The 15357-nt window shown below is 35.9% G+C and overlaps 2 protein-coding genes across 10 annotated transcripts in view; both read left to right on the top strand.

Moving 5' to 3' along the window:
• Nucleotides 1-4227, top strand: part of LOC18422112 (DNA ligase (DUF630 and DUF632)) — a 31433-nt gene extending 27206 nt beyond the window's left edge. For both annotated transcript variants that reach the window (XM_006826925.4, XM_088865738.1), the window contains exon 5: nucleotides 3498-4227. In XM_006826925.4, the coding sequence (XP_006826988.1) occupies nucleotides 3498-4083 (586 nt within the window). In that variant the 3' untranslated portion in view covers nucleotides 4084-4227. The remainder of the gene's footprint in view (nucleotides 1-3497) is intronic.
• Nucleotides 4228-8309: 4082 nt separating this feature from the next.
• Nucleotides 8310-15114, top strand: LOC18422108 (tRNA modification GTPase). Of its 8 annotated transcripts, none has more exons than XM_020666345.2 (12): nucleotides 8539-8820; nucleotides 9044-9345; nucleotides 10071-10176; nucleotides 10263-10506; nucleotides 11281-11419; nucleotides 11637-11758; nucleotides 12045-12248; nucleotides 13387-13446; nucleotides 13573-13711; nucleotides 13828-13946; nucleotides 14130-14354; nucleotides 14673-15114. In XM_020666345.2, the coding sequence occupies exons 4-12, from the start codon at nucleotides 10492-10494 to the stop codon at nucleotides 14865-14867; spliced, it is 1218 nt and encodes a 405-aa protein (XP_020522004.1). In that variant the 5' UTR covers nucleotides 8539-8820; nucleotides 9044-9345; nucleotides 10071-10176; nucleotides 10263-10491; the 3' UTR covers nucleotides 14868-15114. The 8 variants fall into 8 exon arrangements, 6 of the variants coding, with proteins under 6 accessions (XP_020521998.1, XP_020521993.1, XP_088721860.1 ...); XM_088865735.1 differs by having other exon boundaries at nucleotides 8671-8820; nucleotides 10088-10176; XM_088865734.1 differs by lacking the exon at nucleotides 10071-10176 and having other exon boundaries at nucleotides 8517-8820.
• The last annotated feature ends 243 nt before the right edge of the window (nucleotides 15115-15357 follow it).

Below are 15357 nucleotides of genomic sequence, written 5' to 3'. Positions count from 1 at the left end.
TGTTTTTTAGCCCAACTAGGTTGTCCATGTTGATAGGATACTTAGATCTAGATCTTAGAAGGATTTTTTTTCTTTCCAAATTTTTTAAATGACTTTATTATCATTAGATTAACAATGTTAAAAAAGAAAAAAATTATTTTGAATTCATAAAGGCCTAGATCTTAAAATTCACCAAATGAACGGTCTAGATTAGTTTTGGAGGGGACTCATTTTGACCATATATGGGGTGAATTTTTTTTTTTTTTTTTTTTTGAGATTGATTATTGAGATGAAGAGATCGTGTGCGCAAAATTTTGGTTCATACAAATACCACAAACATGGTTTTCTAGAAGTGTGGTTTCATTATACTATAATGGCATGGTGACATGATATCATTTCTCCTATATATATATATATATATGGTAATTCAGCCTGCTCACCCATTGATGTACGACTGCTTTTCAAAATTCATTTTGAACATGGACTTTGGATCCAAAAATGGTTTGATAATCTTAACGGTGATGATGATCATGAATCTGAAATTTTTTTCCGTTTGAAAAATAAAAATTTAGAGTTTCTTGATTTTTTTTTGCCATTCATTTTGACTTTTAGTAGAGGAATCTTTCTTTGACGTTCCATAAACAAGGGGGGTGCACAAATTATATATATATATATATATATATATATATATATATATATATATATATATATATTTATATATATGGGATAAAGCTATCAAACGCTTGGTAGCTATTTTGAAGAGTAATATAGGTGGAATTTCAATCGTCAAATCTTTATATGGTGGTTCAAATTACGTATCACTATTTGAATTTTAATATTTTTTTCTTTTTGAAATCGTATCATGATGAAATTTTGGGCATGTATATTAAAAAATGAGGCATACATTAAAAAAATAATAAAACAAATATTTTCTAAGATATAAATTGACCAAAGTATCCTTGAAACAAGGACAAGGTCAATTTGGTCATTTTAAAATTTTGAAAGTATTTTTTCTATATTTTTATATGGTGTCGATTATATACACCTAAAATTTCGTATCAATCAGATTTATAGAAAAAATATTAAAACTCAGATAAGATATGTATTTTGAACACTTGATGGAGATCTTACAGCTGAGATTCCACCTATATACTATTTATTATAGCTGCCAAGTGTTTGATAGCTTTACACACACACACACACACACATATATATATATATATATATATATATATATATATATATATATATATATATGTGTGTGTGTGTGTGTGTGTGTGTGTGCATTTAGAATCTAATTATCATTCAAAAAATTGAAGGAATCTTTTTTAATTTGAAATTGAGTTTTGGTCTTTTGGAGGTTTTTTGAAAAGAAAAAAAATACCCTTCCTGAAATATGTGAACTATTATGGTCAAAAGACCTTATTTAATATATAATGACATTTTATGGTCAAAAGATTTAGAGCAACAAGTTCTTAGCTTGCCATTCGTGGTGTATTCTAGATAACCCATATTTAAATACATATATATCATCATCATCGTCATCATAGTCATGCCTTTTCCCAACTATTTGGGTTGGCTACATGAATTCTGGTCCACCGTTCTGTTTTATCACGCACTATACCCTCTGTGATATAAGTCCCCATATTTTTTTTCACTACTTTCAAACATGTCTTTTTGGGCCTACTCCTTGCGCTTTTTGAGCCTTCCACTTTAACCAACTCGTACCTCTTATCCTCTTAATACATGGCTAGTCCACATAAGTCTATTTCTTGTCATCTTATCGCCTATTGGAGCCACATGCAAGTTCTCTTGAATGTATTCATTTCGAATTCTATCTCTTCTTGTCTTGCCACTCATTCATCTCAACATCCACATCTCAATTACACTCATCTTACACTCATCCTATGGTTATGTTATTTCTTGGCCGCCCAACATTCTGCTCCAATAATGTAAATTGTTCTCACTGTTGTCATATGGAACTTCCCTTTCAGCTTCATTGGTATCTGACGATCTCATAAAATTCTGGTTGCACATCTCCACTTTGCCCTATATGCGACATTTGCCCCTCTCTCTCTCTCTCTCTCTATATATATATATATATATAAGAAAAATATACAATTAGACTTTTACTTTTGGTACAAGGTGGTCACAATTAATCTTGACCATTGGATGTGGAATCAACTGGCTACATTTATTCTATTGACCAAGCTCAAACTTCAATTTTTTTTTTCGAACTTTGTAACACACTCTAGCTATCTAATTTAACGTAATAAATAATTTTGACCTCCTTATATCAAAAGGTAGATGGTCTCACTTTATACAATCCTATATATATATGAGTATTTATGTATGGAAAATAATTATATAAGGTTGCAACCTTAAAATGAAAATTAAGATGTGCCTCAAAAAGTCCATTAGAAAAGGCTGTATTTATTTTGAAAAACCCTCTAATTGTTCATCTCGACATCAAGACATATGGAAATTTAGAAAAAAAGAAGAAGATTTGGAGTCTAAAAAATAATGCATCTTGCTAAATATCATATGGACTGTTCATTTTCATGATTTTCATATGTTTATAGATCTACTTGATTTGAACTATTTTTAGAGTTTAGAATTTTATAATTACATCTTATGATAAAATTTGGAGGTGCGTTTTACTTTGATGTCTCAGGTTGCAATCTATGCAAACCTCACCCTTTATGTGTGTGTAAAAGAAAACTCTTAAAACCGTCTATAGGCGAAATTAAATAGTGTTTTGCCCCACCATATATATATATATATATAAAAGAAAACTCTTAAAAATGTCTATAGGTGTAATTGAATAGTGTTTCGCCCTTTGCGGTTTTACCTTAAAAACCGTCGCGGATCTACGGGAGTCGTTGCAGTTTTTTGTGTTTTTTTGTGTGAAAAAATACCACCACGGGCATCTTATGTCTGTTGCGGTTTTTTAATCCATGCTGTCCAAAAAAATCGGATGGTGCTGAGCTTATGGGTAACACTGTTCATTTTCGTGTTGCGGAGTGACTTCCACAACACACATTAGGACGGCAACTTTTTAATAAAACCAAAATCGACTCTCTCTCTCTCTCGTGTGTGCTTGTGTGTGGTAACTTTAAAGGAAAGCATATGTGGTGGCCTACTGGACTGTGGAGAACCTTAACATATCCGATAGTTTGTTGGATGGTGATGGGAGAGAGTGGGACTGTGAAGTGTATGACAACCCAATGATGGGTCCTGCTCTCTCTTTCATCAGCACAATTCCATCTTATCAAACGGGCATGTTGCCATTGGACTATGTTTTTCTGTAGTCCATTGGATTATGGCATTCCATTGGGAACATGACCGATTGATGAATTAATGGATGGTGGTGGTCTTGTCCTAATCTGGTGAGTCCTACTCTTTTATCTTCCTTTTGGCATTCATAACCCAATAGACTATCTTTCCCATGGTCCATCAGATTATAGTATACTTTCCCGGTGTTAATGTGAAATATTGATCAACTCTCTTTCTTTTAGGTTGCGCCTCAATCTCATTCCCATAGAAAGCAGCCTAAAAGAAAAGGTCTCATCACCCCCTCGTGTTGTGAACCCCCCCATTCACACCCTCCTCCATGAATGGCATGCCCGCCTTGGAAAGCTTTCTGATGAGGTCACCATAAATGCAATTTCGGGTTTCGCTGCAGTCATTGAAGCAATACATAAGCAACAAGCGGAAGAGATCAAAATAAAGGAGAGGTGTGCTGAGTTAGAGGAAGACTATAATCGAAAGAACCGGTCTTTTGTGGATTGGAAACAAAAATATTTGGATAAGAGGGGGCCTGAGGAGGTGGATGGAGAGAGAGGAGGGGAGGGTGGAACTCACAAAGATCCACTGGTAGAGAAAGAATTTGTCGTAGAAACCTTGAAGAAGAGGTTTGACGAAGAGGTGGAGTTGCATCGTAAGATTTGTAAACAAGTGAGAGAGAAGTCCTTGGGGAGCCTTAAGACTGGGCTTCCACCTCTCTTTAGGGCCATATCAGATTATGCACACACTTGCTCGGAGGTCTACAAAGAGCTGCATGTAGTCACAATTAAGCGTAAGCCAGCAGAGAGCTCAAGTTGAGGGGTGGGTGGTGTTTGTAATTTATGTGCAGTGTTAGTGTTATGGGTAGTCTCATGTTGTGAACTGCTATTATGATGGGTTTGCACTTTGCGGTGTTTAGATGAAACAGGGTGAGGTGGTTATTGCATTTGTGGTTGGTGGAAATGGCTCTCTCTCTCTCTCTCTCTCACTTGTCCCCTCTCTCTCGTGCAGTGGTGTTAAATGTGTCCTCACGTATTATGAACTGCTATTATGATGGGTTCGCAGGGTTTGGATGAAACAGGGTGAGGCGGTCGTTGCATTTTTGGTTGCTGGAAATTGCAGTCTTTCTCTCACTCACTTGTCCTCTTTCTCTCTCTTTCTTTTGCATGGACTACGGCATCTCTCTTGCAGGGGTGATTGTCGTGTCAATAAATGCCAGAATCTCAGTTAACAGTACAAAAAAAAGAAAAGAAAAGAGAACTGGCAGAATCTCACCCTGGTTAAAGTCAGAAATGGGATACCGACAGGCAAAATTTGATACTAGTAAAAACTTGTTTGAAGAGGAAAAGAAGACTATAAACATTTAGATTGAAAGGCGCATATGTTACAGGAGAGCTGTACGGTTCTAGATGCGAGAATCTGCAAAAGTGACTGATTTTGAGAAGAGAGATGATGTTCAGCCATGGTCTTCATGAATTTGCGAGTAATTACTCACCTCTAGGGGTTGAAAGAGCCATGACATGATCTCATTCACCTGCTCACCTAAAAGGGCTTCATGCAAGTGTGGCCTTAAAACCCCTAAATCAATCACAACTGCAGTCAGTGTTGAGGCCACAAGAGGCCCAAAGAGCACCAAGAGTTTAGCAATTATCACCCAAATTTTTTCCAAACTAGCACCACTCGCCATTGTTATCCCTAGGACCATCAAGACAACACCGGTCAGTCTTGAAACAAGTGCACCTCTCATCCTTAAAGATTAAAGAACCAATGTTTTTTGAATCTAGTTCCCGTTGATATCTGCTGGCTATTTATATTGTGTGTGAATGTTGAGAGAAAGAGAGAGAGAGTTTTTTTTGAGGTAAAGTGGAGGGATGGTTGGCTGCTTTCTTGTGGGAAGCCAAGGATTTCGTGATAGTAGCACGAGGTGCCCGAGGAGGCAGAAGGCCTTCTGTTAAGGCATGAGAAAGCATATACCGGAAAAGGAGCAAAGAAAACTCAGGTCTTTAGTAATGAAATTTTCAACACGATTCTTTTGCGTCATGAGAAAGTATAATGACAGAGAGAAGTAATGAAACCATTTAAAGCATTAAAAGAAAAGAGAAGTAGGAGTCACGAGAGGTTCTTCTAAGTTCCAGGGAAAGGGCATTGTTGTCTGTCAGAATGATGATTTTGTCCAATTTTCTTCAGAAAGGATGTTTTGTCAAATTCTCCGTTTTGTAATTTCCCTAAACACCCAAGTTTGACCACCTAAAAATGTAGGGTCCGTATTCAAATTAGATATGCTCAACATGTTATTGTGTTTAATTGGATTGTATATGTGGCACTACGTAGACACATGTGTTGGATATGGTGGTATTAAAAACCGTCCAAAATAAGGAAAATCTTATATTATGTGGGCATGTGATTGATGTGATTAATATGGATAAGTTCCTCGTGGGAAATAAAAATTCAAAAAAATTTAGGATTATTGGGTATATTTCTTGATTTTCAATAATGAAACCATTTACTTTTGGTATAAGGTGGTCACAATTAATCTTGACAATTGGATGTGAAATTGGGCGGCTGCATTTATTTCATTGACCAAGTTTAAAGCTCAAACGAAATTTTTTCAAACATTGTGACACCCATATTTTCTCGAATATTGTGACACTCAAATATCTTCCAATTGATCATCTTGACATCAAGATGCATGAACACGAGAAAAAAAAAAAATGGATTTTAAGTTTTGGAAATAGTGTATTTTGTAAAGCATTTTTAGACCGTCAATTTTCATGATTTTCAAGTTTTCATAGATCTGTCAATCTACACTAATTTTGAAGCTTTAAACCTTATAAATAAATATAAAAATATATTTAAGGCTATCACAAATATTTCCAATATTAAAACCATATTTCGCGACATTATTTGAAGGTAGGCTCTAATTTGATTGTTTAGAGCCCATGCTCTATACAAACCGCACCCATATATATGTTGGGATATCTTTGAAGTTTGGGAGCCTTAGTGCCTATTGAATAACTTTTATACTAATGCTTTGAATTATTGTGCCCGGAAGCTTTAAATCCGATAGATTAATGTTTGACAAATAAAGTCTGAGAAATAAAACATAAAACACATACCACTAAAACACAAAGATTTTTATGATTCATCCCAGAAGGGACACATCTACAGGCACGACAAACAGAAATCTACTATACTAATGAAACTTACATCAAAGAGTTTGAGACATAGAGTTACCTCTCTAACTTCGACAAAACCCAGTCGAGCAAACCATTTTAAACACGCTCTCCCAAATAGCACCACTGCCAATCTCTCTCTCATCTCTATTTCATAACTAGACCATTGCCTAGGAAGAGATTATGGTTTATGAAGAAAAACTTTGAGAGCAACCGAGATTTTTTCTCATTAAAAAGAAAAACACTCAAAATCTTTATGGGAACCGTTTCTCTACAAGAAACAAGTCTCTCAATCTTCAGAGTCTACAAGAGGCACCATCGCAATATTTCTATCCATAGGAAGCTATCTTCTCACTAAGAAGAAACGTTACATCTTATGCACATGAGGCCCTGCCCCCATCTCTCTCTAGAGGAAACCACCTTTCCCATATGATGACCCAAATAGGGCACACAAATTCTCTGCACTTTTATATTATATATATAAAGTTAGAAATCTATTCTAAATAGAAAATTTCCTATAGATGTTATATATATCTAAAACCCAAGAGATGTAACCATCAAAGAGTTCTAATCTTTTCGGATTTCTATTTCTTTTAAGAAATTTATCACTATCAATTTAAATTCCACATAAATCTCAATTCCACATAATATGACATTTTAATATATGGGTAATTTCGAATAGCAGCAAATCCAACATGAATCACCTGCTCAGGATCCCTCATGCGATTTTCAAAGATCTAGCATTTCTCTCTTTCCACATTCTCCAACACATTGTAGATACCACAATGCTCCAAAGGTGTTTGCCACTTTTAGGGAAGGGGGAATTAAAACATTAATAAAAAGAAAATTGTTTCATGAGAGTTGGACCTCATTCCTATATATGCAGTTCAGAAATATAAAGCATCCATTTTAAAGATGGATGTAAATAGGTAGTTCTTCTAAAAATAATTAAGATTAACGGTCCAAATGTTTTCTTAATAGAATTATTATTATTAATTTTCAAAATTTATTTATTTTTCATATTCATGATCTCTATTTTAGAGATTACGTGTCCTTAAAAATTAAGTAAAAAAATTCATCTCAAAAATATATTTTTAAAAAGCCCCTCATTTCTGCATGGACTTATAGAAACGGGGTCCTTAATAAAAAAAAGGAGCAAATATTTCTGTGTTATCCAGTTCCAAGAAGTTGCTCCATTCCCCAATAAAATCAGTAAAAGAATAATGTAAAAATAAATGGCAGTTTGATTCCACATTTTTCTTCCACAACAAGGGTTCGGGTCTTGTGCTAGCAACCAAAGAAAAGCTTTTACCCTCATGGGATATTGATGGATCGCACTAAAGAAAAAGCTCCAAACTCATGTTTTGGTTAGCTTTTTGCTTCATGAGTTTGAAGCATAAAAATTTGCCAAACAAAAACTCATGTTTTGGTTAGCTTTTTGCTTCGACAAAACGTAAATTTGAAGCATAAAAATTTGCCAATCAAAATATTGCCTCTTAGGATGTTAGCCTCACTATGGTGTGCAAAAAAAATAAAACATAAAAAGAAAAGAAAATAAAATAAAAATTGGTATGAACAGGAAAACGAAATTTGATTGTTGGATGGAAAAGGTAACCTCCCTATTTTAAAAATAAATAGTCTCATTGCATACAATCCCAAATAATAAGCTTCGACCATAGCTATTTAAATAAAACAAAGGTATGCATATCTATAATTAAATTAAATCTTTAGAATTTGAGAGACTATGTACTATAGGATCGTTTACATGTAGTATACGAAGGTCGCATCTCCCCTTGCCATTGGAATTTGAAAGACTGTGTACTATAGGATCATTTACATTTGGTATAAAGAGATCACATCTCCCCTGGCCATTAAATTTCAGTGGAGCGCTCCCAACCGCACATTTTCACCTGTAAGGCTACAAATTGATTCCCAAAATTTTAGGTCCAAAAAGAACTCGTATGTGAAAATGTGAGATCTAATGAAGGTACTCTAGCGGGGTATATAGTTTACTCCCCGAAGGAGCACGACTATTTTACTCGAAAATTAGATTCATTATCGTCAATCTGCCTCACCCGCGTGTAACCCAGTTAGGCGCGGTAACAGGAGGCCTAGCATTTTAGAGAGAGAGAGAGAGAGAAGGGCGGATAGGCCTTCATCGAAGGCATGGCGAGTTTTCTTCCTCTTAATCGCCTCCTTATCTTCCAGTACAGGAAAGGGAAATCCCTTCTCTCTCCTCTTCTCACTCTCCCTACTCTCTCTCTCTATTTCTATTCCTCCTACCTTCCCTCTTCCCCACATCACAAATTTCAACTCCACCTCAAATCCAACCACCACACCATTTCCTCCCCCACTCATGTGAATGATGACCAGCTTGGAAAAGGTCTCTCTCTCTCTCTCTCTCTCTCTCTCTCTCTCTCTCTTGGTGGGTTTGGTTTCTAAGCATATATATGCTCTCTCTCTCTCTCTTGATGGGTTTGTTTTTATAGGCATATTTATGCTTGGGTCTCCATGTGTTTGCTTTCAAGAGCATATTTATCTCTGTCTCTGATCTTTGTGGGTTTTTCCTGGCTTGATTTCACTTGGGTTTTTTTGTTTTTGCATAGAGAGAAGATTTGTTCTACCAAAGGATGAGAGGATAAATACTTCTCCCCCAGTTACAGTAAGAAGGGTAGAAGAGCAGGGTTTCGACACCATTGCGGCCATTGTAACTTCATTGGGTGGTGAACCGAGCGCTGTAGGCATTGTTCGCCTCTCTGGTTCTTCAGCTGTTGCCATTGCTGGCCGTGTGTTCACGCCAGCGAGGAAGAAGAAGAATAGGTCTAAGGGTCCATTTGTTTGGGAACCCAAAAGTCATTTTGTGGAATATGGGGTGGTTTTGGACAGGGAGGGAAACATTGTTGATGAGGTATGTGAATTCATTTTCTTTCTTCCTTTCTTTCTTTTGATAACTGAGGTCTATAAATATTTCAAGACTAAATTCTTTTTATTAGGTGAAAATATTCTTGTATTTAGCTTTTCTGGTCTGATGTCTAGGTAATTGGTTTTTAGTTTGTAGCTTGTTGAATTCATTTCCATGTCTTCTTCTCAATGAATTCTCCAATTTGTGAAGTCTTATAGTCTAAATCAGGGATTTTTATCTCTTTGTTGCATTTCTTGAGTTATTTATACATAAAAAAAATTCACTCCTTGAAATTGACTTGTTATAGACTTTCATAACTTTTTTTTTATACATCTTTGTATCATTGTTTCATGAATCATAGTGGGTTTAATATGTTAAAAATGCCTCATTGATATCTGTCCTATGATTGGTTTATACTTGACAAGAAAAGGAAAAGAAAAAGAATTTCTTGTTGACCATTATGGCAGATAACAGTTATTGGAGTTCCCAATTGTTTATCACTAGTTACAGTTTATGTCAGTTTATCCAGTATGCAATATACTCAATTTACCATGTCACCATTATATATTGGCATGAATATCAGAACTAAAATTTCTTTTTAGAAAACGAACTTAGGTTAAGGAGTTGACTGTGCAAACTCATTTGGATGCTGTACATACACCTCTTCATCCCAAAGATTGCTTTTTTTTCTTGAATTATTTTATTAATTTATTTTTTGTAACTTTCATCAGCTCTATAAAATTTACAGTATCACGCAAGCACAGTCACACTTGTAACAATATCAATTTTAGCCACAAAAGCCAATGCCTTGCCATTGTCCACACCACAGTTATACTTGTGAGTACCAAACCCTTATACTTATGACTACAGAACCCTTCTGCGACTCCATATTTATAACTGTCAAACTATACTCTTGCTTACAGGTGTTCTTTATATAGGGAAATTACTTGGTCATGAATGTGGTGTTCCTATGGAGCTGAAATCGACAAAAATAAGTTTGCTTGTAATTATTCTATTGTGCTAAAGACTCAAGCTAAACATGAGCTGGGTTATTTTCTGGTCTAAATTCACTGGACAATTTTTGGAGGAAGAATATGGATCTGGTAATGCGAGTGCAAGCATTGGGGCCCCTCTGTTTTGTTTACCCTGGATATGGAGATTTGGAGGGTAATAAACTTCATTTCATGTCATGGATTTTGAACTCAACGATGCTTAATACCGATTCATTTCTTTTTGGAATTTAGTGAACAACCATTTTTTATTCTTAATTTCTGAAATAAATAAAATAATTAAAACTAAGCACATGTCGTGATGGATATATTGTCTTCCTTATGCCTTTAGATTTTGCATGGGATAGGCCTTAACAAGAAAAGGTTTAAGGATTTTGAGCAAACACTCCATGGGGAGGGAGGGAGAAGGGGGAGAGATCGATTAATTGCTTATTAGTTTGAGAGGACCTAAGTTCTTCCAGCTCCAATTGTTGACCTTCTTGACTGAGTTTTTTGGACCGTCCTGAGAGAGACGAAATCATAAGAAAACTAGAGCCGTGGAAGGATTAATTACTGTAATTTTGGGTTCCTGGTGAGTGTCATGGCAAATTTAGCCAGAAAAGCATCACATATCACCCCTCTTCATCTTAATAAGTGATATCTTTCCGAGTTATCTCGGTGGCTACAGAACCATTGCAAACGATCGTAATGAGCATATGATAGAAATATATTTAGTACATAATCCTTATCCTCTTGCATATGTCATCTGTCTTTCTTCTCTCTGTGACCTAGTGAGTAGTTTGTGTAAATCAGGACCGAGTTCCTTTTATCATATTTCTTTGATTGTTGCATGTATTTCCAAATATTTTTCTACAAATAATTTTCTTTGTGTATATATTTGTATATAATGTCAGTCAGTGAGGGGGATAAAGTGATAGAATGATTTGTTTAGGTTTTAGCTGTACCGATGTTGGCACCTAGATCTTATACGAGAGAAGATGTCGTGGAGCTCCAGTGCCATGGTAGCAATTTATGCATACAGAGAATACTGAAAACCTGTTTAGAGGCGGGTGCAAGGCTTGCAGAACCTGGTCAGCTTCCTTTTTATGCTCTCTCTCTCTCTCTCTCTTTGATTTTCTCTCATTTCTACACTATGGTTTAACATCAGTGTTCGATTCTTTTCTATTATGAGGCACCAGAACACTTTTTATGGGGACGCTTGTTTTGACTTAAATGTCACAAAATTCCCATGAATTATACAAGCCAAGCACCCTCATATGGAATTTCTCTTGGGTTTTCTTTTGTTAGGCGAGTTCACTCTACGGGCCTTTTTGAATGGACGGCTGGACCTCGCTCAAGCAGAAAATATAGCGAAACTAATATCGGCTAAATCTGTAGCTGCAGCTGATAGTGCTTTGGCTGGAATTCAGGCACGTCCTTGTTTGTCACTCCAGCTTCTGTGATTGTTTTCTTGTGAGAGGCTCTTTTAGTTGGACTTGCTTATGATCCTAGACTTTTATATTGATTTGGACTTGTGTATGTTTTCCGGTAATTTATAATGGGCTCTTGGACTAAATTGGACTTTTTTTTTTTGAGAGGAAGGCGTCATGTGTATCAGGGTAACTTGAATTTGGCTTCTCTGTCGGGGACTTAATTTTTCAAGAACAACTTGAATTGGCTCTATCTAAATTGAGTTTTTCTCTTTTCTGGTGATAGGGAGGCTTCTCTGCTTTAGTAAAATCTCTTAGAGCACAGTGCATCGAGCTGCTTGCAGAAATTGAAGCCCGACTTGACTTTGATGATGAACTGCCACCATTGGACACCAAACATTTGATGGACAAAATCAATCAGATTTGCCAAAATGTAAATCAGGCGCTGGAAACTGCAAATCGCCATGTTCTATTAGAATCTGGATTACAGGTGTCATAGGCAATGGAGTTTTATGATTTATTTTATGGGATTCATGTTAGTTCATATAATCAATATTGCATCCTTACTGCAGTTTCAAAAAAAAATAATTTTGCATCCTTACTTTAGATAAATGGGGCATTTCTTTGTCATAAAAGAAGAATGGTGTACATCTTTGTTTCTCTCTCTTGTAACTTCCCTATACACTACAGCTATAGCCATCAGACTCTCTCTCTCTATCACCATTTATTATCTATTTGTCTGTCACTTTGTCACTATATATATTAACCTTTGGTACAAGGAGGTCGCAATTAATCTTGACCGTTAGATGTGAAATTGGGTGGCTGCATTTGTTCTATTGACTAGGCTCAAAGTTCAAAATTATTTTTCGAACTTTGTAATACACCCAAGCTGTTAGATTTCACATTTGATAGTTATAGGTACTTGTGACCTCCTTATACCAAATATGTGTGTGTGGATATATATAGTCAAACTCCACCCCTTTCTCCGAATTTGTTTAATTTTTACATGGTCCTAAAAACACTAGACGAACAACTTACAAAAATAAAATAAAATTTGGTGCACATCTAACCGCAGATCTAACATCCACTAGAATCGATGGCTGCTATTAACTCAAAAATGTCCTTCTCGTGATGACAAAAAGATCTTTTATCTTTGAGTGCAGATATCAGCAATACCCATTCCAATGACAAATATTTCCTTACTTATTTTATGGCAATAGAATAAGGAAATGGGGCAACTACGGTAGTTTAGATGATTCAGCCCTTTCTAAATGTAACACATAGAGTTCTATGTGGTGTTAACAATAGAAAAAATCCATATATATATATATATATATATATATATATATATATATTTGTGTACGTATATGTATATGTATATATATACACACATGTTGAGAGAATGAGAGAGAGAATGCTTCATAGGTACATGTCTATCCATGCATCAATCAATATATATTTTTTATCTACGTGCCACATACATGTAACATATGTATGTTAGAAAGAAAAAATATGCTAGTGTTATAATATTGAGTATGCATGCCTTGAATTTTGTTTTCATGATTGGTGTTGAATGTTGAGAACTTGTGCTTTTTAATGCATGAAATTTCAAATTTTCAATATTTCAGATAGCAATTGTTGGGCGGCCAAACGTAGGGAAATCAAGCCTTCTCAATGCATGGGGCAAAGTAGGTTGCCCAAATTTCTATTGTGAATTTCTTCCATATGTTGATCTTTTTCTGTAATGTGGCAGTTTTGGCATGGTTTCTCACTCTTCGATTTCTTTTCTTCTCTTACTTTTTCCTAGTGTGCAGAGTGAGAGGGCAATTGTGACAGAAATAGCTGGAACCACAAGGGATGTGGTTGAAGCTGGTATAACTGTTCATGGCATTCCTGTCACTCTTTTGGACACAGCAGGCATTCGAGAGACCGATGATGTTGTTGAGAAAATTGGTGAAAATTTCAAACCCTTAAATGAGATACACAGGCTCTAGCAAAATTTCTTTTTAAATTTGTTACTTATTTTCATTTATTTGGACTTATGTAATCTACATCTTCTTACATTCTAGGGGTACAGAGATCTGAGGCAGCTGCAAAAGGTGCTGATTTGATTATAATGACTGTGAGTGCAATTGATGGGTGGACTTCTGAAGATGACAAAATCCTTGAGCGCCTCCAAATTAATCAGGTTCAGGATTCATCTCTCTCTCTCTCTCTCTCTCTCTCTCTCTCTCTGTAACCTGTTTTGATAAAATCCTGCATTCCTTAGTTGACATGGTCTACCTCATCTTTTATTTCTCCATGAGAAAGATTTGTGTCTCTTTTCTTTATATTAATTGATTTACTCAAATGTGGGAACCTCTTGATACAGAGATCTCCTGGTTCTTTTCCACCTGCAATCCTTGTGATCAACAAAATTGACCGTGCTCCATTGGCTTTTGTCGAATTACCAAAGGTTGTGAGCAATGCTTTCAGTAAGCTAGTCTCCACATGCGCCTTAACAGGGCAAGGTATCTCTGATTTGGAATCTGCTGTACTTGAAATAGTAGGCCTTGATAGGATTCCATCTGGGGGGCGGAGATGGGCTGTAAATCAGGTATTTGTGAACCTATGTAGTTAAGAGACACATGTGACAAATATAGTCTCTCTCTCTCTCAATCAAAGAAATATGCTCTATCTCATGCATGAACACCCATATGCACACAGAATCACAGTCTATCAATATCCACTCTCACATTCTATTTATGCGTCCTCCTCTCTCTCACACAAACGTGAATGAACATACAACCTATAATTATGTACTCTCTATCTCTTCCCTTTCTCTTGGTTATCCATGCACAGTTCAGTATTTACTCTCTCTGATTTGTGTGTGTTGGTGTGTGCAATAACAATGTCAATTTGATTGTTCTTCCAGAGGCAATCGGAGCAGCTTGTACGCACGAGGGAAGCACTTTCCAGGCTGCAGTCATCAATCAATGAGGATTTGCCATTGGATTTTTGGAGCATCGACCTGAGGGAGGCTGCCATGGCGCTTGGCCAAATTAGTGGGGCTGACATCTCAGAAGAAGTCTTATCCAATATCTTTGGCAAGTTTTGTATTGGAAAGTAATGAAACGGCTTTCGCTTAGTATTTTGAGTTAATATATATATTTATTATTTACGATGCGGCTATTCTCCTCCATCTTCGAGAGCAGAGATCTCTTTTGAATATTTTATATGCAGAAAATCTCAGATTTGTTTTTCTTATGTTATTGTTATCATCTTATGCACTTCAACCTCGAGGAAGATGTTAGTAAATGATCAACTTCTCTTGAAATAGTTTAAAATTTTGTTGAATTTAAGTAAATTTTTGTGCAGTGTTTGAGCTTCAAATGTGAAATGATTATTCTGCAATTTTGAATATTAGTATGGAAGTAATTTATTTTTCTTTGCTAATTTTGTGAGGGGTTTAAACGGGTACCCCGCCCTTTATATTAACATGTGAATAATTTGAGAACGGGAAACTTAGAAGTCTGTACTGTAAGGGAACTAGGCAGCTCTAGGATGGATTGAGCACTTCCATATTGCTTTTAGAACTTCATTTTTGCTCCCATGTTATT

This window comes from Amborella trichopoda, chromosome 4, assembly GCF_054954075.1.
Source record: "Amborella trichopoda isolate Santa Cruz 75 chromosome 4, AtrichopodaSantaCruz75HAP2 v2.0, whole genome shotgun sequence".
Taxonomy (NCBI): domain Eukaryota; kingdom Viridiplantae; phylum Streptophyta; class Magnoliopsida; order Amborellales; family Amborellaceae; genus Amborella; species Amborella trichopoda.
This window is presented reverse-complemented; position numbering and strand designations above follow the sequence as displayed.

What these genes read in the sequence shown, in the direction of transcription:
- LOC18422108 (XM_020666334.2), top strand. Translation starts at nt 8,604, where the DNA reads ATGGCGAGTTTTCTTCCTCTTAATCGCCTCCTTATCTTCCAGTACAGG. An exon ending in GTGCTTTGGCTGGAATTCAG is followed by an intron (nt 11,759 to 12,044) that starts GCACGTCCTTGT and finishes TTCTGGTGATAG; the next exon opens with GGAGGCTTCTCTGCTTTAGT. An exon ending in TGATGTTGTTGAGAAAATTG is followed by an intron (nt 13,712 to 13,827) that starts GTGAAAATTTCA and finishes CTTACATTCTAG; the next exon opens with GGGTACAGAGATCTGAGGCA.